This window comes from Spea bombifrons, chromosome 8, assembly GCF_027358695.1.
Source record: "Spea bombifrons isolate aSpeBom1 chromosome 8, aSpeBom1.2.pri, whole genome shotgun sequence".
In the NCBI taxonomy this organism is placed as follows: domain Eukaryota; kingdom Metazoa; phylum Chordata; class Amphibia; order Anura; family Pelobatidae; genus Spea; species Spea bombifrons.
Window position 1 is genome coordinate 1,544,139 of NC_071094.1, and position 27,921 is coordinate 1,572,059.

Sequence of the window (27,921 nt, forward strand, 5' to 3'; positions counted from 1 at the left end):
GACAGGGGGCAGCCGACAGATGTGTTGCTGAGAATAATGGGAGTTGTAGCTCAAGGCACAGTAGGGGGAGAACGATTGGAGTGCTAGAAAAGGGAATGCGCCCCAACACCCAGGGGTCCCCGCAAACTCAAGGAGACTTTAAATCCTCGTTATTCACCGAATAAATGATTTGTTCTGGGATTCAGAACGACCTAGAAGTCCCTTTAGGGCAAAGTTAACAATAAACGGAAAATTCCACCTTTTTTTATCCTGGCGAAAGTCCTTTTTATGATCCAACAAGGCAGCTTTAACTACAATCCCCACAATCCTCAATCAGAGCTGGATGGGGATCATGGGAGTTGCAGGTGGTATGTAGTTGGGGGTCATTGTTTGAATGATTGGACTCAGGTTTCTGTTACTACTCACTGAAACCGGATTTATCGCTTTATTCCAGAGGTTTGGGAAAAACGATAAATTCTTCTGACTGCAAATAAAACGTTTTTCTCAGCTTAAAAACAAAATTCTTATTAATATTTGATGTAAAACGCGCGGCGGGGCGATGTCTGTGACTACGAAGGAGCGACGCGGAAGAATAAATATAAAAAGTGGGTCATTCACTGAAGGCTCTGATATGTCTGAGGATAATGTGGCAATACTGACAGTTCGGCTTTAACCCTATAAACCCCTTATTTGCCATCAAAGTGATGCAGAGGGAGGAGGCCACGCGGAGGAACGCACAGCCCGGCTGCAAGGGATTCTGGGAGGCCACGCAAAAGAACGCACAGAGATCTATTCACTAATACCACGTTTGCTATAAGGGTGTAATTTTTGCCCTTTAACACTTTGTTGGCCGTGGAGGGGATGGTGGGAAGCGCCGCGAAAGCAAACAGCCTTTCACAGCCAAACGGAATAAAACGAATCATAACAAAATGTCAAGACTTTGGGACCATCGTTCATCGAGAGGCGACAAAGTCATTTCGTATCACAGGAACAACCTGGTGAACGTTCCATTAGGAAGAGGAAACCTTCCAAGAATCACTCAGAGCGTCCGGGTTCCATATAACGTCCTCCTGCGCCTAATAACAAGGACGGGAATACGTATTAGTAAAAGAAAATACCCCAAATGCTTACATTCTATTAAAGCATAATTATTCTTCACTGATGGGGGTGGTGGATAAGTGGAGCAGCCTCCTAGTAGAGGTGGAAGAGGGTAATACAGCGAGGGTATTAAACATGCGCGGGATAGACATACGGCTCCTGAATCTAAGACGAAACCAACGACTGATTCTAACGGGGTTCTAACCATAGTCTTTGTTTTCTATTTGGTGTCAGTAAGACGGACGGACGGACGGCCATCTGATTGAGGTCTTAGTTAACAATGGCTTTTACTTTGCCATAAATCCATCAGCAGGTGGGGGTTTGGAGATTCCGTGAGGTCACCTGACCGCCTACAATGGAGACCTCCCCATGATGTTAAGGTAAGAGAGTGCGTTGAAGGTCATTGATGGGGTCGGGGTCAGTGTCGGCGGAGGGGGGGTAGAATTTCCAGTATAGCCACAAGATTGTGACTGTCACCGGATCATTGCCCTGGGGCAATGTGTGCGAGCATGTGTGTGTGTGTGTGTGTGTGTGTGTGCAAGTGCGTGTGTGTGAGTGTGTATGTGTTAGTGTGTGCGAGCATGTGTGTGTGCGAGCATGTATGTGTGTGTGAGCGTGTGTGTGTGAGCGTGTGTGTGTGTGTGCGAGCGTGTATGTGTGAGTGTGTGTGAGCGTGTGTGTGTGAGCGTGTGCGAGCGTGTATGTGTTAGCGTGTGTGAGCGTGTATGTGTGAGCGTGTGTGTATGTGTTAGTGTGTGCGAGCGTGTGTGTGTGCGAGCGTGTATGTATGTGTGAGCGTGTGTGAGCGTGTATGTGTGAGCGTGTGTGTGTGTATGTGTTAGTGTGTGCGAGCGTGTGTGTGTGCGAGCGTGTGTGTGTGCGAGCGTGTATGTATGTGTGAGCGTGTGTGAGCGTGTATGTGTGAGCGTGTGTGTGTGTATGTGTTAGTGTGTGCGAGCGTGTGTGTGTGTGATCGTGTGTGTGTGTGTGTGAGTGAGCGTGTGTGTGAGCGTGTGCGAGCGTGTATGTGTGAGCGTGTGCGAGCGTGTGCGAGCGTGTGCGAGCGTGTGCGAGCGTGTGCGAGCGTGTGCGAGCGTGTGCGACGTGTGTGTCTTCTCGGAATCACACACTCAGTTCTCAGAGGTTTAATCCTTGAAGCTCTATATAGAGAGTTTTCTCCATTTGTTTTTTAACAAAAACAAGTCAAATATTTACAATTCTGGAATAAAGGCGTTACGTAGAACTTTCCATTTTGGTGAACAGTGGCGCCGTTGCCATAGCAACCAATGGATTCTTTTTACTGGATTATTGTTTTATTTTGTCTTTTAATACCCAAAATACAAAGATCTGCTTTCCTTCCACCCCTCCCGAGTCGGATGGCGTCTTCTCCCGTCTCTCGTCCTCGGCCGTACCCCGCGCCCAGGGCCTGGATAATTTCCGACGTGGCATCTCCGCCGCCGCGATCCCTAATTCCTTCTTTGGTATCAACTGGAAGTGCGGCTGTGATTCTAACGAAGGAATAAATTGTAAGCGAAGCGGGATCTGCAGACGATCTCCTGCGAAGATTCCTTACGATATCGCTAATAAACGCAGACGGAAAATACCGCCCGGGAATCGTATAAACAAGCGCCGCCTGCGAGAAGCACAATATTATCCGGACCGTTACATTGTATCCGCCAAACGCCTGACATCTGCTCATCTGCATAACATTACCCAGAATCCCGAGCAGGTGGGTGACAGGCGAGCCCCGGGGGCGGCCATCGTCTCGGGCCAAGTTGTTCCTGTGGTCAATCTGCTTGGTCCGTGGATAGTGATGGCGGAAAAGAAGCAATCGCCCCATCTCGCCCGCCTTCTTACATCCCCTTTTACTTAGTAATTGTTATGGACACCCCGAGCTTTCCTATTGTATTTGCTCAAACTAGTTCCGCTGGAAGTCTACTCCCAGTATCCACTACCCTTTCTGTAAAGTCGAATTTTCTCACGTTACCCCATAAATAAATCTAAAATGTCAGCAGGCGGAACGGTTTCCGTCTTACCAGCGGCTGCATATAAATTCTAGTCCCGTAGCTCTCCCCCGACGGCCCGCGTATATATTATATATTGTATAGAGGCGAGCACAGCCAGGACCCCGTTCTCTTTAAACATATATATATATACAGTATATTTATATAACATAAGAGGGTATGGCCAGGACTCTGTACCCTTTAAAGATCCCCCCGAAATAAGCTTCTCACGCCCTACGAATCAGAGGTCATCACGGGATCTCCATGAACCCAATAAACCTCGGGGTGACGGTTTGGGCAGCTCCCTTTGGTTTGAAATAAATTAGAAAAATTCTTTTGGGGCGTTGGAATCCTATAAATTATCAACAAAGTATCAGCGACCTTACGTAACCCACGGCAACAATGAGGTTCCTCCACATTTCACTGATATCAGAGGGCAGCTCTTTCCATGCGAGGAGAGACGAGTCTGGAGAGGTTGTGTTCATGCGTCTTGTGATGTTATATGTCTTTGTGCGTTCGTGAATAATGCGATATAACCGGAACGTATATCCCTGTAGGTATGGATAGAAGCCAAAGCTGGAGGCAACTCTACCTTCTTCCCACAGGAAGACAATCACACGGACGTCAAAAATTCCACTTCACGGAAACAAGAGAAACAACGTTTTCCAGCTAACTAAACCCAAACGATGTCCATGTATATTTCTGAGTCCCTCATATATGAGATATATTGTATCTCGCAGATCATTTAAGAGCTGACCTCAACACAACGTAATATCGTGTTGACTTTCTAACACGTAGCCCCACCGGTGAGCAGGAACGTGGAGTCTTCTCCTCTCATAGGACCTCGTTTCAGTGGAAGATGATGCACTTTGACCAGGTTCCACGCATGGAAGGTTTATCATATATGTGGAGGTGACACGTAGACTGGAGGGATTATGGTAAAGAGGCTTTCATCTGGTATCCTGCACCTAAAAACATTCCTCCCATCAAGTAAAACTAGAGTCTACATCCATGGCTGGTTTGGCCATGGCTGAATGAGCTAATAGCTATGGGGATCATGGACAACCTGCCTGGTTCCCTACGACGTACCGAGGCCAAGTTCTTCCAAGAAAGGATAACATTAAATGGAATAAACGGAATCTTGAGTTTGACGGCATTATCTTTTTTAAGAGTCGCGAGAGATCTTGGTGAACCCAATAAACCACAAAGTCATGTTTTGGGCAGGTCTCCGATCTGACAAGCTCTTTGTGCTCCATCAGGTCCCAGCAGATTATCGGCGTTGTATTGATTACCCATGGGTTGGGATGTGGCCCTTCCACATTTTACTGAGGTTAGTAAACGGAACTTTGTGTGAATGTTGGTAAATAATTCACTTAGTCACGTTAATAAACATTATTCCTATGATATCACTACATTCCAATATTAATGCAGAACATCAAACCTCCCTTCACATTCTACTATTCTTTAAAGTCATTGCAGGAACTCCCCGTCTGTCACACGAAGGGGCAATAAATCATTTTAAAATCCTGTTATAATTACTGGAGTCTGTCCTAAAAAGCTTGCACTTCTTCTTTGGTCGTTAAATTATCTCCCCCCCCCGTATGTGGTCAGCAGTCCCCTCTACGGTAAAAGCGTGAGTTATGGGACGACAGTTGGCGCTTTGGAGAAGACTCCATCAGCCAGCAGGTAGAATGCCGAATTAGTCTCCCCCATCGCTACTCTTCGTGATCCTGTGGCTCCTGAGGGCCCCTAATTTGGAGTAAGTGAGACAGTTTATCCCATCACATGCCGAAGAAACCCTCGATTCCTACGGAGCTTGAAAAGACGAACAAGAGCAGGAAAGGTTGGTTATGGACGTTTGTGAAGAAACATTAATCAGGACGGCATTCGCCTCCGAGGCGTCTTTCCATCCGCGTCGCTGCACTCAGTGACAGCTTGAGCTCGGTCATGGCTTAACCTTAAGTGTCAGGGCTTTCACTCCACTCTCATACGGGATGTAAGGAAGCCTCCCAGCAGAGGTGGTAGAGGGTAATACAGTGAGGGTATTAAACATGCATGGGATAGGCATACGGCTCCTGAATCTAAGACAAGACCAACGACTGATTAAGGTCTTTACAGCAGGAGAAACGGGCGACTAGACGGGGGCCGCCGGGGGCCGATCTGCCGGCGGGTTCTGGATTTATGTTTCTTTGTTTAAATTACATTTAATGAGGTTACTAAATATTGTTAAACGTATTGTTTTTTCCCGTGCGAAGCCCTCCACAGACTCCAGAACCCCCCGATGTATTTCAGGGCTGCCGCACGCAAAGCAAAAACACACGGATGTTGTCAGGGGGCTCCGTGTCCTCGGTGGGCTCCTCCCTGGGCCGGCGTGCGTCTGGAGACGTGGGGCCGCTGCACATGGTTATTCGGTTACTGATCTAAGCCCCGGGCCGCTGGCAGAACCCTGGCCGGCAGCGCAGAGTCCGGAACGACTGTGAAGACACAGAAGGGCTGCCGATCCGGATCGTCCAGAGCCGGAACAACACCATCTCCCCCAAGACAGAGAGTGTCCATTACCCCCCACCCCGGCCCCCCGGGCCCTCCAAGCCCCTGCTAAGCCGATCCGCCAGGTTTTAGGGGCAAAAACATTTAAGGGCCCCATCAGAATTGCAAGTTCTAGAGAATCTTATTATACAGAAACAAAGTAACAATATTTATGATCACAAGAAAAAAAAGATACATTATTTATAAAGATCCAATTCTCTTTATCCCCTCCCTCCCACAGCCTCTGAGCGGGGCCCTTAGGCCATCGGGGCCCTTGTCGGGTTAAATGGTAGACCTCTCTGGACCCCAAGCTTTTCTCATAGACTCCAGGGTCTGATTTCGAGCTGCTCTATCTTCTCTGGCCAAAAGAGCTTACAGTCTGTTTATGGTAAATTCAAAGAAGGTTATTTGGTTTTTTTTCCCCTCCTCCACCTGCCTGATGAACAGTGACCTAAGAGGGGGTTAAACACCGGACCCTCTGAGTATTGAAGGGCCTGAACTCCTATTTTATCCTCCTCCAGCACGTAATAGGTTAATTTGGCACAAATAACCTCAAGTTGTTCTCCATTCATTGACGGAAGTCACTTTAAGGAGGTCAGAAGCGTTAGGAGAGAAAAGCTTCCCTTAAACCCATTAATATGGTTTATTGATGGCCGCCTTTTAACCCTTTCAGTGCCAGAAACATTCGGTTACATTTGGAAACAATTTTAAAATTCCGATGTCGGAGGAAACGTAACTCGCTGGGTTCAGGGGGATTAGCTGCACGCATTTCAAGAATCTGATGTCCTAGGGGGGATCTCCGTGCGGATCTTGTCTCTGCCGTTCAACCCTTTGAGTGCTGGAGGGGTAGGAAATGAATTACACAAACAAACGCTTATTGCTACTCTAGATCGTAAGCTCCCGTGCGCAAGGTCCTCCTCGCCTCTAGTTTCTGTAAGTCAAAGTGTAATGTTAATGTTTTTTGGTACTGAATAATTTTTTATCCATCAGAACCCTAAAACTCAAGGGTTATATATATATATATATATACTGCGGAATATCCCCCCCCCCCCGAGTCATCTGTTCCCAATCTGGGAATTTACCCCAAACTTCACTTTGCTCTTTGCTAATTCTTCAAAAAATCTGACGGCGGAAAACACATCGGATTTCTTTAATAAATCCCCTGAGAGTTTGTTACGGAATAAAAAATATTATATATTATTGTTATTGCTATTATTATTTAAATATTATTATTATTTATTATTATTACTATTATTATTTATTATCATTTATATTATTTATTATTATTACTATTATTATTTATTATCATTTATATTATTTATTATTATTACTATTATTATTTATTATTATTACTCTTATTATTATTACTATTATTTATTATTATTTCTATTATTATTTATTATTATCATTTATATTATTTATTAGTATTACTATTATTATATCTTCTTCTTCTTGGTGGAAAAGCTCTTCCCACAAACTCGAGTTACATCGACCCAGTAAATCCATCTTCCATCAAACTCTCCGTCCCGCCATCCATAATTCATCAGCGTCGGCGGTTATTATTACTGAGAGGCGCTGGTTCCGTGCGATCGCCTGCTGGTCGGGAACCCGGCTGGGTACTAAATAATACAGGTCAAAAGATCAATAAAGGAACATGTATGGAAACATGATGTGTTAGATGGAATGGAAGGAAGTTTTACTTTACTGAGAGGGTGGTAGATAAGTAGAACAGCCTCCCAGCAGAGGTGGTAGAGGGTAATACAGTGAGGGGATTAAACATGCATGGGATAGACATACGGCTCCTGAATCTAAGACGAGACCAACGACTGATTAAGGTTTGAGTCTTTACAGCAGGAGGAACGGGCAACTAGATGGGGGCCCTAAAAGCAGCCGGGGAAGGGGACGGTTTTACCCGCGGCGTAGAAGAACATGCTTTGTTTTGATGGGAGAACCTGCACCATTGCTGGGTCCTTTCTGGGCACCGTCTTTAGTTGCTGCCCATGATTTGGCAGAGAGCCCCCGGGGGCTCATCCTGTGACCCGAGTGATACAAAGAATCAGACATCAGGCTTTTGGCTTCTCATCAGAGTTACTTCTGTTTTCTGCAATCATAGACCGGAAGTGCTTCGTCGGCATCTTCTTACCGGTGAGCCGCTGGTTAGCATGTTCTTACCGGTGAGCCGCTGGTTAGCATGTTCTTACCGGTGAGCCGCTGGTTAGCATGTTCTTACCGGTGAGCCGCTGGTTAGCATGTTCTTACCGGTGAGCCGCTGGTTAGCATGTTTTTAGCGGTGATGCCGGCAGCAGGAAGTTGGTCAACGGAGGAACCTTTTTGAGGAACGTCTTGAGAAGAAAACCACATCTCAGCTTCCTTCCTGAGGTTCCTTGGTTACCCGGCTAGTGGCTACCAAACATTTGGGATCACGAAAGTATAAAAGAATGGAGATCAGCAAGTTCCCCCTCCCCCCACGGCCGGGGGTCTTCACTTCTCCGAGCTCCGCTTCATGGCGTATCCGGCGCGGTTTAATGTATGCATTCAGTGCATTATATGGAGTTCATGTTTTTGGATACATTATGGCCAATGGTGGCCGCGGTTTCTATCCATTTGCCCACCTATGATCCAAAACTTGCCCCGGGGCAGGAAGCCATAGCAGACCTTCAAAGGCAAAGAATGATGGTCATGGTGAGCGATACCGGCGCCGGCGATACCGGATCTCAATCAGAGCCGCTTTGGGGGCCGCGATGATGATTTTCAGTCCTTTGAAGGTCAGCGCGCCGAGACGTCTCGTCCCCCGAGCTCCTTATTGTTTGTCGGTGGCACAGATGGCCCTCGCCGGCCCGGAGATCACATACCACGGCGGTCCGGGTGTCTGATGTGGTCGGCAGCGTCAGCTCTAGGAATGTTATTAATGTTATTAAACATGGCGGCTCCGGCCCATTGTCCATTCATGAAGGCGATCTGTGAATCCTGAACGAGAACAGAGCGGGGACGATGGGAGTCAATCGCGGCTTGGGAGGGGGGGCGGGATAGCAAATACCCCCCTTTTCTTATACTTCCACATGTGGCCCTCTTGAGTTTAGACCTTGCTGGCAGATCGGCCCCCGGCGGCCCCTGTCTAGTTGCCGTTTCTCCTGCTGTAAAGACTCAAACCTTAATCAGCCGTTGGTCTCGTATTAGATTCAGGAGCCGTATGTCTATCCCATGCATGTTTAATACCCTCACTGTATTACCCTCTACCACTTCTGCTGGGAGGCAGTTCCTCTTACCTACCCCCAGCACCCAGTAGTGATGATTTTATTGAAATGGTCCGAGCGGCCTAGACCGCATTTGTCATGAAGTCTGTTCCACGTATCTACCACCTTTTCAGTAAAATAAAGCTTCTTTCTCCTTGTTCTCAAACTACCTGTCACTCTCATAACTCCAGCCATAAAATCCGGCCCCACCAGTGACCTCTGAATTCTGCAGGAAAAGTGACTTTTTTTTACTTCTGCCCCAGTTTTGAACATTCTAAATATTCTCTATTCCCAGAAACACGCCGCCCGTCATCGTGAACACGCCACATGAGTCTCCATTACACGCCTGCAGGGTCGATATACACGCTCACCGCGTGTGCCTTGGTATACAGATCGGGCACAGAATGCAGCGGTTGGACATCGGCCACGGAACGTCACGCTCCGCTGGTTACATTACCAAAACCTCAATTAAATGTCAAAAAAAACCTTAAAAAAACAAACAAACAAACAAACAAAAATAAATAAATAAAATAATAATAATAAAATAATAATAAAATAATAATATAATGATAATATAATGATAATGTGGCTACTCAGTAGCGCTTAAAAAAAATCTGTTTCTACCGTAAATTGTTTAAACATTTTTTGGCAGTTTTTCAGGTATTTTAAGAATAACTACGTGTTGGGGTTGTTAGGAGAAATACTTAACCATCTCCTCTCTGGAGTCCTCCAGAAAGAGAATGAAAAATCACTTTTTTGTTTAATATGCTATGTAATAATATTATTGTAACTGAATCATATAGATACAATGTATCGCATTTATATTATATATACGGGATATTATTTATATATAGATACATAGAGAGGAGAATGCTGGGTATTCATGAAGCGCGAGCGAGCAGGGACTTCCAGATGAATATATCCTTTTTTTTTTAATGTATAAGCACTTTGTACAGCGCTGCGGTATCTGTTGGTGATATAAATGAGAATAACGACGGTGTTCGGCTTCTGTAGGACCGGTTCTTCCGCTGCCGGGAGATTTCTCATTCATGCAGATCAAAGACGCCGAGGATTACCTACGGAAAACAAAAAAAAGCTTTGAAGTCGGCCGGTGGCAGCGTGATCGGGCACGTGGCCCCCGCGCCGGGGGATTTGGTTAAAGAGACGTTTGATGCTGGGGTTTCTGGGCCGCGCTCGTCACGTGGGACACGTGGACTCCATACCCGCACGGCAAGACCAAGGATCCTTCCGGATCTTCACATCCGTGGGCTTTCCTTTCGTGGCCACTTACTGCCCGGTAGATTTCAGCCTCGACGATACCCAGTCGTTTGTGCACTTCCGGCACTCCTAAGGATCTCCTCCTACTTTCCGTGTTCCGCTTCAACCACAAAACATCTTATGAAGATCCCAAAAGTTGTTAAGGGATCATCCAATCAAAAAGAGGTGGCCATATGCATGATGGGAAAAAGTGACAATAAGTCATACAGAATTCCGAAGGGACGTGGAGAACGTGGAGAACGTGGAGAACGTGGCCCTTTAGACAGAACGTTACGGGGCGAGAGGTCGGCTGTGGGGAGGACCTGCTCTTCACGATTCATTGTGTGGATGTTACATTGTAGCTCTTCTCCCACAAGACAGAACCCGCTATGGAATCCTCCCGGGGGGCTTCATTGTGGCCAAGTTGACGCGTGACACAGACAGGGGCCGTCGACTTGACCTCAGGTAGATGAGTGGGGGGGGGGTTCATGAAATTCCTGGATTTTTGTCCCATGAAGCTGATCGTCTCCCGAATTCTGGAAATGCTTATTTTTTTTTATAGGAAAATTGAAAGTTTTCCTATAAATGTAAATATGTAAAAGATCCCAAATAAGCAGAATTGTGACAATAAAATCTCATTTTCTTCTCGTCGCTCTCAGTGACATTCAAAGCGGGAACGTCTTCTCGATGGCGGCAGAGCCGTGTTGTCAGCGGGGCCCCATTTAGTGTTAATTGACGCCGATTTACCTGAGGTTTCCGGTTCTTTCCGTGTACAGCGGCTTCGGCCTCTTTAGTCTTCGCAACACTCCAGAGATACATTTCCCCACCGGACCAAGCAGTGCAGTGACATCGTCCGATGACATCATATCTCTTATTTAACTCTTTTATACCAACGCATCGTCTAACTCTACGTCCCCAGTGTTAAATACCCTTAAGGCAGTGTGTGGGGGAGGGGTGCGGGATGCGTATAACCCGTTCTCCCTCCCTTTAAGTCATCTGATCTCTCCAGCTACAAACTCGACTTGACCCATCAGAGTAACATAACTGTGCACGTATTTCCCTTCCGCTTCTCCTTAAATAACCTTACTGTGTGTTTTTTTATCTTTAGATGGAATGAAAGGAAGTTTTACTTTACTGAGAAGGTTATAGATACGTGGAACAGCCTCCCAGCAGAAGTGGTAGAGGGCAATACAAAAAGGAATTCAAACATGCATGGGATAGGAATACGGCTCCTGAACTTACAGCAGGAAACAACTAGGAGACTGCATGGGGCTTGATTGAACCCCCAGGGGTTAAAGCCCTAGGTACAAAAAGCACTGAAGCCCCCTACCCCCAGACAGAGCACAGGCGGGGCAAGTGTCCCGCCCCTGAGGTTCTAACATTTCTTTAAAGCACCTTTTAGACAAAAGCACACAAGTGTTCTGCCCCAATAATACAGTTATCCATAGGAGCGATCTGCCCTATATCAAAACATAGCCCCTCCCACCTCACCCAAAACCCCTCCCATGAGGTTCCATGGATTTCCTAATTAGAGTAAAAGGGGGCTCTCGGGGTCACTGCTCTCCCATTCATGAAACCGGCCTCATACAGGCCAAAAAAAAAAACAAACCCCAAAATCTTCTACCAGCTGAAGCTCCATTAAGCTCATTCCGGTGATTCGTTTAATATTTTGGAACGCAGCTGAGATTTAAAGCGGTGATTCTTCACTGACGTCCCCGGGGTCTTCACTTCAAACCAATTTCGGCAAATAGTTAAAAGGTGTAAACCGTAGCAACAGAATCTGCAGTAAAAGAGCTGAATTTTGGTTCCAATCCCCCCTCTGGTGGATAAAATGAGAACAGCCCAGAAAATGTCATTATCGTATCGATTTTAATGTTAAAAACAATCACTCGGCTGCAAAGGTTTTCCTGTACATTACAGAGGAGCGGAAAATCTACAAATACAGCGAAAAGTTATGAAAAACAAATATATTTCTGTCCGATGCAAATTTCGATTCATAAAACCATTAAAATAGCAGATCTGGCGTAAAAATGGAGTGCGATTTCTAAAAAGTGACAAAAGGATCCCCAAACCCGTGACAAATCTGACATAAAAACATTTCCAGGCCAAGGGTAAATAACAGGCGAAACATATACATCATCCAGGGTGTGTGTGTGTGAGCATGAATGTGTGTGAGCATGAATGTGTAAGTGTGTGAGTGTGAGCATGAATGTGTGTGTGAGTGTGAGCATGAATGTGTAAGTGTGTGTGAGTGTGAGCATGAATGTGTAAGTGTGTGTGAGCATGAATGTGTAAGTGTGTGTGAGCATGAATGTGTAAGTGTGTGTGAGCATGAATGTGTAAGTGTGTGTGAGTGTGAGCATGAATGTGTAAGTGTAAGTATGCATGTTCGCATTAGCATGTTTTTACATATGTGTTTCAGTGCAGGGGCCAATGGGGCCACTGAGCTTCACTAGGCCCATGGGGACGTTGTTAGATTATGTGCAAAATTCTCAAAAAAAAGTTAGGCGGCACCTGATGGGCTGAGATTTCATTACTCTGGCAGCTAAAGAGTTAATAAAGGAACCGTGCTGAGCATTTTATATTATTATTATTTATTTATTTTTACTATTTTCAAACCATCGGACGCCTCGGCTTCCTGGCGAAGGGTTTAACCCTTTGCGTGCTGGAGACCAGCAATATTGGGGTTTTTTTTTTGTAAACATCTTTTAAATAAGATTCTTTTGTATGAAAGTAGAATCTCAAAGAACAAAATTCCCACTGGCCGGCGGGACTTTGATTTTAGCAAAAAAATTAAAAGGGGGGGGGGAATCCAGTCCCAAAGAATTTGTGTTTCGGAAAAGGATTTCAGCCCCGACAGCCGCAAACGGGATCTGTAAAATTATATATTAGCAGCAAAACTACGGGAAAGGGACGATTATTCAGCAAAACAAAGTAAACTCTTCAGCTCAAAGGGGATCAAAGAGTTAATGGGGAAAAAAAAGTTTGAAGAAGAAAAGAATATTCCGGGAAAAATCATTTCTAGCAGTCAATTGTAACATCTGTAAACATAAGGCTTCCGACGAGTCGCTGCACGTTTTCAGTTTATGTAATGATCCCCTCCCCCGGCCTTAAGAGTTAAGGAGTGGGGAGGAAAAAATCTTTTATTATTTACAAGAAAAAAAACAGTATTAACAAGTTGCCACCAGGGGGCGCTCTGATGCAACCATTCGCCTGGTAAGTAAACGGCTACTTACAGAAACTGCAGGCTAGCGAAGTGGCTGCATCGTTAACCCCTTCAGTGCCCCCTGACAGCGTGATGGAGTGCGTACCGATACAACGAAGCAGCAGAGATCACAGCGACGCTGAAACTGAGCCCTGGAGTTACCGTCCGACGCCTCCGCGGGCTCCGCTCCAGATGTGCAAAACTCCCCTCTACCAGTGAGGGGGGGGGGTCAGAGGACCCTAAATAAAAGTGGAGTCCATGGGGCCGCTCTCCTGGTGACTCCGAGCCCGCGCTTCGAACAGCTGCTTGATTAAAGCCGACTTCTCCTGCTCCAGCTGCGTGATCCGGTCGCTCTTCTCAGAGACCTCCTGAAATTCACAGCAATAAGGGGTTAAAGGGCCGCTCCGGGACCCCCCCCAGCCGTATAGATTAACTACTTAAAGGCTTTTCCTATGCATTGAGGTGGGCTGTGCAGGGAGGGCAAATGGTTAAACCCACCTTGGTCAGCAGCCGGTTCTGTTCCTTCAACATGTTGATCGCCTGCTGCTTCACCATTGGTGCCACAGGCGGCGGGGGCCCGGGGGCCGCGGGCGGAGGGGCTACACCAACCTGGGGGCAGAAAGGAATTAATCACCAAAAATATAGAGTTCAAAAAAAATAAATACAAGATAACCGTAACCCCGCCCCTTTCTATGACATCATCTTAGACAGGAAGAGGATAGATGATGTCATAAAAAAATTGGCGATCCCGGATCGTTTTATTCACCTTGCCAGGACAGACGAGATCATTGAGACATCGATTGACTTCCTGGAGTTTGGGGAGGAAAGAATTCAGCGATCCGAACGCCCCGTCGGGTAAACGATCCTGGGAGGGGAGGAAGAACAAGGCAGCTTTACTTTACCGAGAGGGTGCTAGATAAGCGGAACAGCCTCCCAGCAGAAGTGGTGCTCACCGCGTGGGACTGGCTGAGGTTCCTCTGCTGCTCCTGGACCATCTGGATCTGCTGGAGGTACCAGTCCCGGGCGCGCTCCACCATCTCCAGACCCTGGATCAGAAAGTCCTTTTCTTGCTCCATCTCCTTCATCTTCTTCAGCTGCAGAGACAGAGAGCGTTACCCCCGGGGCACAAACCACTTACCCCGGGGCGTTAACCCCTCGCGGCCCGACACACAGGGGCATTTCTCTCTGGGGCCGAGCGCGGGTATCGCTGGCTCTTATATTGGACGCTGATGATCCGGGGGGGGGGGGGGCTGCATTATATGAGATTTATTACATGATTTAACTCTTTAAATAAAGGGATCAGTCCAAGAAACCCAGCAACAGCCCCTACGACAGATCAGGTGACAAACTGCCCCAGACCCCCCCCCCCCCTAACCTCTGGGGGCCACCCGCAGGCAGGAAGCGGCCATGCATACAGATGAGTGATTTGCATGCGAGGACGCCATTCACTGACAAATCAGACTACTTGGTTATGCGCGAAGCCCTCCGCCGGGGGTCTCCGGGGGGCCTTGATTTGGCCGGGAACGTGAGCGGAAAATACGGCTGCAGACAGGAGGGGGAGGGGAGGCGTCTGAGGTTATTATTTAGGGAAAAAACAAGGAATTAATAATTTAGTGACTTTTTCTTGCGTTTTGTACAATATAAGCCCTGCCCCTTGGCTGGACTCTGCTTCCTGATTGGCTGGAAGTAATTTGTAGCATATAACCGGTGCAGGACTCCATTCCGGCGGCGTGATGGGTCAGTATATATACCCCAATACCCCCTGACGGGGCGACTGACTCACCACACTATAATCCACCCCGTTGGTGATGGTGTGTCGCCGGTGCTCCCCGCGGCTGCGCTGGTGCCTGCATTGGTCCTTCATTCCCTCGCCGGCGGTCTCGCTGTGTGACCGGCCCATGGGCCGCAACTCCCCCCCTAATGGAGAAATCAACAAATAAATAACTGCAAACGGGCGGCCATCTGCGCGGGTCCCCAAACGTTGAGCCAGACCACAATATCAACGTTTCACTTAATCTCTTTCCTACAGAAACGAACCAAGCGCCATTTATTATTATTTATTATTATTTTTATCATTATTATTATTTATTATTTTTATCATTATTATTATTTTTATCATTGTTATTTTTATGGTTATTTATTTTTATTGTTATTTTTCCCCAGCATTTAGAAAACAAAAAGGGGCGGAATAAAAGGCGCTGAGAAAATGGATTTGACTCCAAACGATATTTCGGTGATTCCAGGTATTTCAGGTAACAGAAGAAGTCGCTCTTAAGACTCTGTGTCAATAGATGTGGCTCCCGGGGGGGGGGGGGCTGGGCGAGCCGGTTGGGGAGTAATAACTCGATAAGGACGCGGCGCGGACAGACGAGGCCAAAGGACGCCCTGGGATGGGCGGGAAGCGTTTACACACCTCGCCCGCTCGCCCGCCCGCTCACTCATTCTCACGTCTCCGCGTAAAACAAAGACTTTAACCCAAACACAGCTTCTCCCAACAACCGGCCGAGGTGCGAAGGGAGGATCCCTGGGGAGGAATAACACCCCGTGTCAAACGCACACACGGGGCTTAACCCTACGGGTGCCGGGTACTAGTCTGATGAGCCCATTCATACAGCTCAGAGAACCTAAACATTATTTCCTCCCCGCAAAGTGAATCCAGCTGACAAAACAAAAGCGTCAGGGCCGTCCGCGAAGCCGATTGGCTCCTCGGAGTCGCTGGCATGAAGTGGTTAAGAAGAAGAAAAAAATATGGATTTCTGGATGCATCTGGAATCAATCGCCTTCGGACGGGGGCCAGAATTTGCCACAAGCAGCCAATCTGCGCATGCAGCGGGGTGAAAAAAGCCTCTCCCCAGAATCACCGAGCTCTTTACCTGCGCGATGCCCAGCACCGAGTATATCACCATTCTGACTGCCAGGGTCTTGGCATTAGTACCAGACAGCCGGCATCACCTGGCCAGGGGGGCCACCATACGGCTCATTAACACAGCAGAGGGGCTGCGTAGAATAGGGGTCCCATAACAGAAGCACGGGAGGGATCCAGACACGGTGTAAAGTCTATCTGGAAGTATAGTTTAACCTTGGCTTCTAACAGAGGCCAGGAATGTTCAAATAAGGGCAGCCCAAGGGTAACTGCCCCCCCCGTCCCGTCCACAGGAAGCCCCCCCAGGTCATGCGTGAACAGGTGGTGTCTACAGAAGGAGCTCGATACGGGAAAGCTTTCCGAGGACACCCAACGGAAAAGCCTCACCGTGGAAATCCAGGTGGGTCGGCCCCTCTGGACAGCGAGAGCCGCTAGGTTTATGTCATGAAGCATCGTTTGGGTGCCTCGTCCACAGCGGCTTCCAGGTGGGACCGGCCAGCGAGCCACACGTGGACAACAACGTCACCGGCGGGCGATTACTACCTGGGGGGGGGTCTTCTGTCTATACCGAGCGCAGCGCCACCGACCAGAAGCCGAATGGCGTCACCCGCCCCGGTGCCACGGCTCAGGGGAAATATATATCTGTGCCCATCGCACAGCACCGGGTACACCGAGATCAGGCTGGGAGACGCGGGACACCGGTGTACAGCGCCGCGGATTATGATGGCGTTATATAGATCAGGAAACAAAATGTCAATTTTTACAGTTTATTGTATAAATATTATTATAATAATGATATAAACAGCCAAATACATTTGGGCACGCAAGCCCACCCTCAATACCCGCGGGGCGACCTAGCGGCCTGCCTGACGGCGGCCCCCTGGCCAGGAGGATTATGGGATGACGGGGGGCACTCGCCACACTCTGACATAATGTTACCAAGACCCCCAGAATACCCCAAGCAGCATACCCCCTCCCACCCCCCCCATATACCTTCTCCCCAAATACCCCACACATAGCCCCCGCATGCAGCACCCCAAAGTCCCCCCAGGGCAGCCACGCTGGCCCCAATTACCTTGCCTGGGTCGCTCAGGGGGGGGCTGCACCCCGTTTCTGTCCGCTTCTCCCCGGTAGGCAGCCGTTGAGATCTCGTACCCCCCGGTGGGCTCCCGTGTCCCGTTCATGTACCGAACCCCCAGGGGGGCAGGTTTACAAACATAGCCCTTCCCTGGGAGTTTCACGGGGCCCCTGGGGACCCCCGCCTGCCAGTTCTCCCTGTTCTGGGAATTGAGCATTGAAGTCCGGAGCCCGTGGACAAAGCGATCGAAAGTCAGGTACCCGTCAGGGGGCGCCACCTGCCGCAGGCACTGCAGCACCCCGGGGGGCAAATCCCGGGTGTCCGCACCCTGCCACCGGGTCTCTATCTCCTGGATATGGACCGAACCCCGGCGCCGGTCATCCAGGATATCGAAGAGGGTCCGCAGGCTGTGCAGGAAGGCTCGGGGTAACCCCTGCGTGCTGGGAACGGGCTCCCCAATAACAGGACGCCCCCCTATCAGCGCCATGGTACGGCCCGAACCCCGCACTGATACACTGTATCCCCGAACACGCCGGCCGTTCCACTGTGAAACTCCGAGGCTACGTCACAAAGTGAGTGCGGCAGCTCGCACCTGATTGGCGGACACTCACCTCAGCTTGCCGCTGATTGGCTGGAGCGCGCAGACCTGCAGTTTGATTTTGGTGGCAGGGAAAGCTCTGCGAGAGCTGGATTAAAATCCGTGTGAAGGGAGACGCAGCAGCAACTCCCAGCACTCCCAGGCAGCCACCGACAGCCTCATTTTTTACTGTTCTTGAAACTGTTAATCTGCGAGACTCTTAGCCATTCTGTTGGTGGACAAGTTTTAGAACCACTGCTTAAATCCCATCACCCTCAGCCAGCTAGAATATACGAAAGCTGCATAAAGCCGGGTACATACATGATTTCTGTTGGTGCGAGCCTGCGCGGACGGGGTCAGTACAGTGAAATTTTAAATAAATGCTGAATTCTTGGCATTTTCCGCAGGAATGGATCGCTTGTTCCTGAACCGTTTGTGGTCGTTAAAAAAAAAAAAAATCTGTACTAAATTGTGTTGATTTTGAAAATTCAACGGCCGCTAGGAGCAGAATTTACCTCCCAATCAATAGCCTATTGAGGGAAGCACCAAAAGGTTTGGGGGGGGGGAAGCCTCTCCTGGATGGAATGGGAGAAACTTTTACTTTATTGAGAGAGTGGTAGATAACTGGAGCAGTGTCCCAGCCGAGGTGGTAGAGGATAATACAGTGAGGGGATTAAACATGCGCGGGATAGACATACGGCTCCTGAATCTAAGACGAGACCAACGACTGATTAAGGTTTGAGTCTTTACAGCAGGAGAAACGGGAGACTAGACGGGGGCCGCCGGGGGCCGATCTGCCGGCAAGGTCTGGGTTTTTCTGTTTCAGTTATTACTAAAGATATCAGTAAGTTTTGCAGTCATAGTAAAGAAGGCTTTTTTTAAAAAAATATTTCAATTCTTCCATCCTTTTCTATTTATTTTGGTATAGCTGGCGTTGCTATGGTAACTTCAGGGCATCAGTACCCCGGTTTTTCCACCTGACTTCAGACAGGCACCCAAAAGAAAGAAGTGGACACATCGATTCATTCATTCAGGATTTCATTCCCTCTGATTCACTCTCACAAATCTCTCGGTGCGTCGGAGGAATCTCCTCTCATTCGCACTTCTGAGCAGGAAGTTGCTGGATGCTCCCGGAGGAAGTAGAATGTGCAACCACAAAAAGCTTCCCCCAGCCTTCCTTAAATAAAGGCACAATTTGAATCAATAAAGATGTCGGAGACGGAGATGTAACAATCCTTTAATTATCCGGACGAAGGGAATGCATCTGAAGCACCTGAGTACTGGAGGCTCCGTCATCTGCCGGGAGAGAATCGATCTCCGCGTAGTCCGGTGACCCACATACTCAGATTCTGGGTCAGACGCGCTGTAAAGATCATTTTAATGCCCCTGGGGTGTGAGGATATTGTTTTCCCCTGCATTAGAAGAATAATAAATTGCCCGCGTCGGGTTAAAGGGGTTTAGAGCGCTTCACATGAGGAATAATCTGTGGATTATAAAGATATTCCTCATCAGGTCGCAGCTGGATCACAGATTTATTACCAGGGCCAGTAAGGGTTAAACCGTCAATTTCACAGAAATGAAGAAAATATCATTGGGTTCACCGAATAAACTGCAAGCCCCCAAATCCCCCGTCGAGGGGCTCGTCCACTAAACGCTGCGTTTTAATCGGGTCTTATGGTTCAGATGTTTGGCTGGGACCCCCCGGCTGAACGGACCACCTGCGGAGGAGCCGCGAGACTTCCCGATCTCCTCCTAACAAGAGATGGGCCGACGGGGGCCGATCGGCCGGCGGGTTCTTTGTTTGTAAGACCCTTAATTTAAAAAAAATTCTCCCAAAGAATATAAATTTACTTAAATTCCCAGTAATTAATAATATTCTAAAAAGGCATTTCCTACGGTCCAGCGATGAAACCGTTAACTCTTTAACGATCAATGTCTTCATTCAATCAATTAGAGGCTATTTGGGTCCTGCTCTATCGCCATGACAACCCCATAGATTATCATTTTGGCCTATTTTTTTATGATTTTCCAGTAGCTTTCGCGACCAAACACGATGTCTCTCCGTTCTGCACCTTCCTCGTTTTACTTTTACGGAACCGAGAAAAAGGGGATGGGGGGGCATCTCATTTTGGGCTATAAGGTGATATTGGGTATAAGATCGAAAAAAGCGTTTGTTTTTTTAATGTTTTTGTAGAATCTGACTAATTTTGTTAACGGGCTGATAGAGCGGGGTATTGGCCAGCGAGTGACCCGACTCCTGGGGGGCAACGAGCAAGTGAGCGTCTAGCGTGACCTCATCTCGGGCGATCCGGATGGATTATACCGAAAAATAAAATTGGCCGACGTGTTAAAAAGTGATTTGCGGAATAACCCGAGTCTGGCGCTAATTGAGTCTCCCAGATAGCTCAGGTAGAGGATATTCGGAGGCTCTCTGTGACATGAAGGATAATTGGTTCATTATGGTAGATGTCGCTACGGTAACGGGTCATTGTACCGAAGAGAAGATGGATTAAAGCTCCTTATGCCTTTGGGTATTAGGGTTCCTGGCGTTTCGAGAGCCTCGTAGGCGAGGAAGACGAGGTATAAAAGCCGGGCTTCTCCTCCTGGCTCTCGGTCTACGTTGGGAGCTGCCAGCCGAGGATGTCTTATCCCGAGATGAAAGTCCTCAAAGCTTCTCACGATGCCATGACTCTCAGGAAGTTGGGGAGGACCATCCTCCAGCACACGTCTGCCCACGGGATCCCCAACATCTTCCGCTCGAGGCACTGGCTCCGCCGGACGGTTTGGTTGTTCTTTGTCAGTTTCGCCCTGTGCTGTGCCCTGTGGCAGTGCACCGAGATGGTCCTGACATACTACACGTACCCGTCACACGAGAAGATCATGCTTATCTCCAGCGCCAAGCTGAAGTTCCCGGCAGTCACCATCTGCAACCTGAACAGCGTGAGGCTGTCCTCCATCAAGCGTAGCTTCACCATGGCCACCTCGCTCCAGGTAGGAACCTCCGGCGTCACCTTGTGCCTGCGCGCCGTTAATTTTCATACGGGATATACACATGTTTTTATTGATTTATTTTGGGGGGGGATTATTAAACATGATGATATCCCTGACGTATCTGCGCTCCGGTTATGTCTACCCATTGCATAAAAGCACCGACTTCTTTCCCTGTTTTGATCCCCGTTGTGTCAGGATTCGGGACTGGAGTTGTCCCATCGGAGGAACCGCTCCCACGGACTCAATTCATCCTCGGAGTTGGCGGACGAGCAGGTGCAGTACGCCAGCGCCTTCCACAAATTCGCCTCCGAATTCAACCAGCTCTCCGACGAGCAGAAGATCGAGATGGGGCACCAGCTGGACGACATGCTCATCTTCTGCAGCTTTCACGGCCAGGAGTGTAATTCCAGGTAGATGAATGAACCGGCCCAGAAAGGGTTAACGGTGCAGCTCCTGGCTCTTAAAGAGTTAAGAGTGGGGGGACTATATTTGGGGTACTAATGGAAAAGATTATTTCTCCTGGCCGGGGTCCCGCTCGCTCTTGGAATTATCCTTCTTCCCCCTAAAAACGTGTCGTGCCCACCACGGGAATCTATTCCATATACCATGGAGATCAGCTATACACCAAATAATCTGCCCCATCACCATCAGAATCTGTCCCATCACCATCAGAATCTGCCCCATCACCATCAGAATCTGCCCCATCACCATCAGAATCTGTCCCATCACCATCAGAATCTGCCCCATCACCATCAGAATCTGCCCCATCACCATCAGAATCTGCCCCATCACCATCAGAATCTGCCCCATCACCATCAGAATCTGCCCATTTGCCCCGATAACCTGCCCCATTCACCCACAGGCTCTGGTAATCTTCCTATTCACCAAAACGGTCAACTTCTTCTTAAAAATAATAATAATAATAATAATAATAATAATAATAATAAAAAAATAATTATTATTATAATAAAAAATAAGAAAATAAAAATAACGATATTAAAAATAATAACATTTTATTTTTAAATTATTTTAATAATTTTCCAGCAGCTCTCCCTTTGCAGGCGGCAGACGCGGGGTTTGCTCACGGCAGCCACTTGGTCACCCACCTTGCCTGGGTGTAGCTCCGAAAGCCTCTCCCATTTAACGAGACGTTTTCCTGACACATTTAACAACTTCAAACGTTTCCGTCTTATTAGAAGCCGCGATTACCGTCCACTCCTCTAAATCCTCCGGCTGGGAGTCAGGAGCGTTTATTCCTTCTAATAAAAGAATTAGCGGATGGCTTCCTGAAGAGTTTCATGCGCTTTCCTTCTGTGTATTTTTTTTAAAAACATAAAAAAAAGCAAATAACTGCAAAATATAAACAGAAAAAATTCCAGTTGAGTTAAATTATTATTTTATGATTATTATTATTTTAAGCTAAACTCATTACCCCCGGGAAATCACAGAATATCTCCTCTCCGATGGTGTGGAATCCTTTTTCAGTAACAAAGTACAAATTAAATAAAAGTAATGGAACGATACACATAAAAAATACTGTAAGCATGAGAGACTCAAAGATTAATTCATTTTTTTATTAATTATTAAAAATATCCGTGAAAAATGTTCACTAATTCATTGCACAGGGCTTGCTCTCGTACCGTAAGCTCCTGGAAGCGGTAACATTCTATTCTTATTCGTTATCTTCTTCTGTTTCATTTCCGTCGCAGTTTCTTCTCGAGGTTCATTAATTATAAATTTGGGAACTGCTATACTTTCAACTCCCAGAAGCCCACGGAGGTCCGCGGGAACTCGAGCAACACTCAGCCGCTCAACATAACGAAAGCCGGGTTCATGTACGGTAAGTTATTCTCCGACCCCCCACCTCTCTGTGATGCCCCAATTTATTAAAGCGGAAATCCCACTAATATTTTTATGCCTAGTATCAGATTTCCCTTTTTTACCCCAGTTGTAGTTTTTTGACCCATAATATAAAGTTTTCAGGCAGCTGCATATCAGCCGTTTGTATGATTCTCGCTCTGTTATCTGACCCCCGATCTACTAAACCCCCCGACTCCTTATCATACTGCCTGTGGGAGCAATTGAATTGCTCAGTCTTAATCACCCAGCCGGACTCTTTCATTAATGCATATCTATGGAGGAACGGACTTCATGAGCAGAGAAATCCACCCAAAATTAGAGAAAACAAAGGTTTTGCCAATACCAACCAATATTACTGTATACAGAGCTAACACACACTCACGCTAACACACACACTCACGCTAACACACACTCACGCTAACACACACACTCACGCTAACACACACACTCATGCTAACACACACACTCACGCTAACACACACATACTTACACCTACTCACTCTAAAACGCTAACATTCATACACACTCCTTCCCTTGTCCTCTCTTTCACTCACCTACTCCTGATTCTACCCCCCCCCACACAATACGTGTCTGTGTCAGGGCTGCACTTGGAGTTGTTCATCCAGCAGATTGAGTACGTCCGCGACATGACGCACGCTGCCGGCATCCGACTCCTAATCCACGACCAATCGCAGATGCCGTTCCCGGAGGACGAAGGAGTCAATGTCCCACCTGGGGCGGAAACGGAAATCGGAATGATGAAGGTACCAGCCGGGCAGATATATAGAACCCGAGAACCCAATCGGCCCCATCCGGCCCCCGTCTACTCGCCCGTTTCTCCTGCTGTAACGACTCAAACCTTAATCAGTCGTTGGTCTCGTCTTAGATTCGGGAGCCGGATGTCTATCCCGCGCATGTTTAAATTATATTACAGTGAATTGTTCTTGCCGTATAATAAGCAGCGTTATCCTGAACCTCTCGGTTATTCCAATCATTCCGTAAATTAGGAAGCAACGTTTTTGGTGGACGTAGCGATTTGTTATTCCAGGCGTAACGGGGCCCGGCTGATATATTCGGGATGCTGGGTAATAAATGCTTTATGTCTCAGCTCTGATATAAATTATTATTATACCTCTGTCATCTGTGCGTTTCCAACATTCACCACTAGAGGGAGACAGAGCTCCTCACAGCCCAGCAGCAAACCTGCGAATTTCCCAAACTTAATGAAATTCTGGGAAATGAGTCACGTAAAAGATTTAAATATATGAGGCGAGGAGATTTATGGGGTCCCTTTATTAAATTTCCAGGTAAGGCGCTTGTTAGGTCCGTGGTTCGTGTCAGCAACACCCCGGACCCACGGCCCCTACGGGATGCCATACGGGGCGCAAGCAAAGCCCCCGGCATCTCTCTCCCCAAATCAGCTGCCCACCTCGAAATATCATTAGCCAATCAATATTTCTCTTCTCTCCAAGGTTCATATAAACCGATTAAAATCCCCGTATGGGAGTAAGTGCACCGAGGGCGAAAACATCAAGAACTTCTACAAGGATGTGTACGGCGCCGAGTATACGAGGGAGGTCAGTGTACAGCCAGCGAGATCCGTGCTGTTTCTATACACATTATCAGGGCTTTTAGGGCTGTAGAACCCTGCGATCCCCTCATACCCAGCAAACATTCTCACCTCCTAGAAAAGAGGGGCATCAGGGGAGGAAAGGGGGCATTGGTGGAGAAAAAGGGGGTATGAGGATGGAAAGATGGGCATAGGGGAGGAGAGAGGGGCATCACGGGAGGAGAGAGGGGCATCACGGGAGGAGAGAGGGGCATCACGGGAGGAGAGAGGGTAATTGCTTTCTTGCAGATCGGCTGGTTTTCTGCTGAATAGTCGTTGTGTGTCCGCAGGCGTGTAAGAGAACATGCGCGCAGCAGAATATCATGGAGAATTGCGGCTGCAGCCACTGGGAGTTCGCCTGTCCTAAAGAGCTGAGGTTTCCCAAATGTAATCTCAGCAAAGCCGCAATCCGTGAGTACAGCGCCGGCGCTTTCCCAGAGCATTGTGGGAGTTGTAGTTCGTCCAGCGCTCACCTTTGTTCTTGCGTTACATATAAATGGCGGGCCGTACGCCCTTTTGGCATCGCGTGTAGGAATGTCGTGTTTCGCACCCAAATCCATCGTTACCGTCGATGAAATTGAGTTTTTAACCCCGGTTTCTCTTCCAAGATGAGTGCGTGAAGCTCTACGAATTCAAGTTCGCTCACGATGAGCTCAACTGTCACTGTCCGCTGCAATGCAGGTGAGTGCGGGACCCGGCGGGCGCCCCCTGTGCCAGACACGATGCCAGCCTAGCGGGCAACGCGAGCTCCGCTCCGTATTCAATGGGGGTCTAACATGACGTTAAGCCCCCTGGACTGGGACCACGGCCCACCTGCTTCATTGAAAGGCCACAAACAGGGCTATGACTAGGCTGATCAGTTCAGGACAGTTGGCCACTATGCATTCCCGCCGATCTCAGACAGGTGCGGGGGGGGGGTTATGGGGGAGCGCGTGACTTTAAATGTGTTTTTTTTTGCGGTCCGAGACCCAGAATGATTCTCCCCGGCGGCCCGCGCCGGAGTCAGCTGACAGGGATGCTCAGTGAATGCTGCCTTTTGAGTCACATGTCTGAACGGAGGAAGTTACACGGCTTTAGCGGTACCGGTCTGGATAAACATGTATTAACCGTTTGAGAGCCGCAGCAACGGGCACACAAAGGGTGGACTGTTAGGGGGTCTGTAAAAAAAAAGCCACTTCGGGGACAATGAACAGAAAAATGGATTTTACATCAAGGATCCGATTTCTAGGAGAATAAACAAGTTTTCTTCTTAGAGTACCAAGAAAGCCCCCCCTCATTATAGGTATCCTTATTCTTCATTCACAGTATAGAGACCATATCGCGCATGTGCAGCCCTAAAAGATTATCTCCCCCCCCCCGGTATCATCACATTCTAACCTCCTGTCTGCATATCATTTAAATGGTTAAAGCCATGAATGTGTTTTTCGGTGTGAAAGGGTTAATAATTCTGTCACATTTTCTTACAGAGAAGAACTGTACGAGCTGACGGTGTCCGGGTCACAGTGGCCGTCCACGGCTTTCATTGTAAGTTACTGACAAAAGAAGATTATCAGGAGTGCTGATCACAGAAAAACCCAGACCCCCCCGGCCCCATCCGGCCCCTGTCTAGTCGCCCGTTCCTCCTGCTGTAACGACTCAAACCTTAATCAGTCGTTGGTCTCGTCTTAGATTCAGGAGCCGTATGTCTATCCCATGCATGTTTAATCCCCTCACTGTATTACCCTCTACCATCTCTGCTGGGATGCTGCTCCACTTATCTACTACCCCCATCAGTAAAGTAAAACTTCCTGCCGTTCCATCTCAGCCTCTGTGAGATTCCGTTTAGATTCTTCTCCTTTGAAATAAACTGCTGTACTTTGTTAAATCCCTTTTTATACTTAAATGTCTCCCCCCCTCTCTTTCCCTCTCTCTTTCTCTCTCCCCCTCTCTCTCTCTCTCTCTCTCTCTATAAATGACGCACTCACCTTCCCGAGGTCTCCGTCTGGGCGTCTCGAGATCTTAGGTTACTTTGTAAAATCGCAACAACGTAACTCAGACATAATTTACAAACATTGTATAAATAACGACTTTAACTTTAATAAAATAAATATTCGTCCAAAATATGGGCAAAAAACCGTGAACTATTCTGTAATTTTTATGATTATTGCTGCCCCCCCCCTGTGATTTAAAACATTCGTTTTTTTTCGTGTTGTGTCGATGATTTTAGGAGAATTTTTCCAAAGAGCTGAAAGAGATGGGGGGGCAGATGAAGGACATCGCGGACAGCCCCGCTCTGATCCGGTACGCAATGAGTTATTCCCATATAATTCACTTACACAGAGCCCCCCCCAACAATTAACCCATGAGAGGGAAGCTGCAGCTCCAGAGCTGCTGGACAACTCCCCTTCCCTAGTTCGTTGTTTCTCGCGGCAGGAAAGTGTTCCCATTGAAATCTGTGGTAGCCCTTTCCACGCATGTCCACGGGGGTCTCATTATATCCCCCCCCCGGAGCGTTCGCTGCGCTGGTGCTGGAGCTGGTGCTGGAGCTGCCGGGAGAAGCGTTCAGCCGGACATACCTCACCCGGCAAAAAGCTGCGGGGAGGGGGAAGGGGCATTTGGGGGGGATTCTACAAAATCCCACCTTGCGTGGGATCCACAGACCTTTAAAGGGGCTTCTTTTTTTAACGTTGTTCTTGCCCCCCCGCCATCTCCGCTTTCTGTCTCCCCAGGGATAACTTTGTGAAGGTCGTCGTGTATTTCAAGCAGCTAAACTTTGAATTAATCGAGGAGGAGCCATCCATGACGGTAAGAAATAGCGCCATCCTAGTCTGCAGCGCGGTACAATGCGGTCGTGTCGGGGTTTTGGGTTTGTAGATTGTCTGAATTCGTTAAACCTGTAAAAAAAAAAGTAATAATATTGGGATTTCTCTCTGTAGGAAATTAACCTGATTTCTAACATGGGGGGTCTCGTGGGCCTCTGGGTGGGCTTTTCCGTCTGCACGCTGGCCGAGTTCTTCGAGCTGTTTTTGGACGTCCTTCTGCTTTTTATCCGGAGATGCCTGAGGACGGCGGGAAGTAGGTCGGGAGACGCCAACCCCTACGTTCAGAAACAAGCCCCCATTTACCTACAGAAAACCACCAACATCTAGGGGGGGGCAGCCGCGCATGGAGAGAACGAGCAGAAAAAGACCACCAGGAGCAAGAAATAAGAGAAATATTAAGAAATAAAGGAACTTTCTCCGCTCTGCCTCGATCTATACAGTTTATTCCGGTTGCTTTGAGGGGGGGAGACGTTAGATTTTTAGGGACCCTGTTCTAGAAGAGGTGCCGCTGGTTTTTACCAAAAACGTGAACTTTTCGAGCTTTAGGGCATGCGCTATCCTATAGAGGAAGGTCATGCGGCAACAAGTTCCCCAACTAGAGTATATAATAACCGGGGGGCTTTTCTATAAACCCAACGACCCCATAACCCCCAAAAAGACCCCAAAGACAAAATTCTGCTGTAAAACAAACCAATTAATGCTCAAATGTGTAAGTTTGGGAGACAAGCGGCCGCCGGATGGGTATAATGGGCTACGACGGGGCGTTAGGATAAGGGGTAGGATTGGGGTAAGGGTGGGGAAAAATTGCCCACAATAACTAAATAAATATAGGTAAAAAATT

General features: G+C 47.9%; 2 protein-coding genes across 2 annotated transcripts; one reads left to right on the forward strand and one right to left on the reverse strand.

Annotated features, from left to right (window-relative positions):
* Window positions 1-13,143: 13,143 nt before the first annotated feature.
* SAPCD2 (suppressor APC domain containing 2) lies at window positions 13,144-17,901 on the reverse strand. Its single transcript, XM_053472515.1, has 6 exons — window positions 17,240-17,901; window positions 15,085-15,218; window positions 14,255-14,395; window positions 14,068-14,166; window positions 13,800-13,910; window positions 13,144-13,669 (listed from the first exon to the last, which is right to left on the reverse strand). The coding sequence occupies exons 1-6, from the start codon at window positions 17,727-17,729 to the stop codon at window positions 13,541-13,543; spliced, it is 1,104 nt and encodes a 367-aa protein (XP_053328490.1). The 5' UTR covers window positions 17,730-17,901; the 3' UTR covers window positions 13,144-13,540.
* Window positions 17,902-20,459: 2,558 nt separating this feature from the next.
* LOC128503153 (amiloride-sensitive sodium channel subunit gamma-2-like) lies at window positions 20,460-27,695 on the forward strand. The gene is made up of 11 exons (XM_053473177.1): window positions 20,460-20,810; window positions 21,006-21,220; window positions 22,520-22,650; window positions 23,271-23,434; window positions 24,143-24,247; window positions 24,570-24,690; window positions 24,888-24,960; window positions 25,746-25,803; window positions 26,486-26,559; window positions 26,988-27,063; window positions 27,195-27,695. Exons 1-11 carry the CDS (start codon window positions 20,460-20,462, stop codon window positions 27,405-27,407), a joined length of 1,581 nt encoding a protein of 526 aa, XP_053329152.1. The 3' UTR covers window positions 27,408-27,695.
* The last annotated feature ends 226 nt before the right edge of the window (window positions 27,696-27,921 follow it).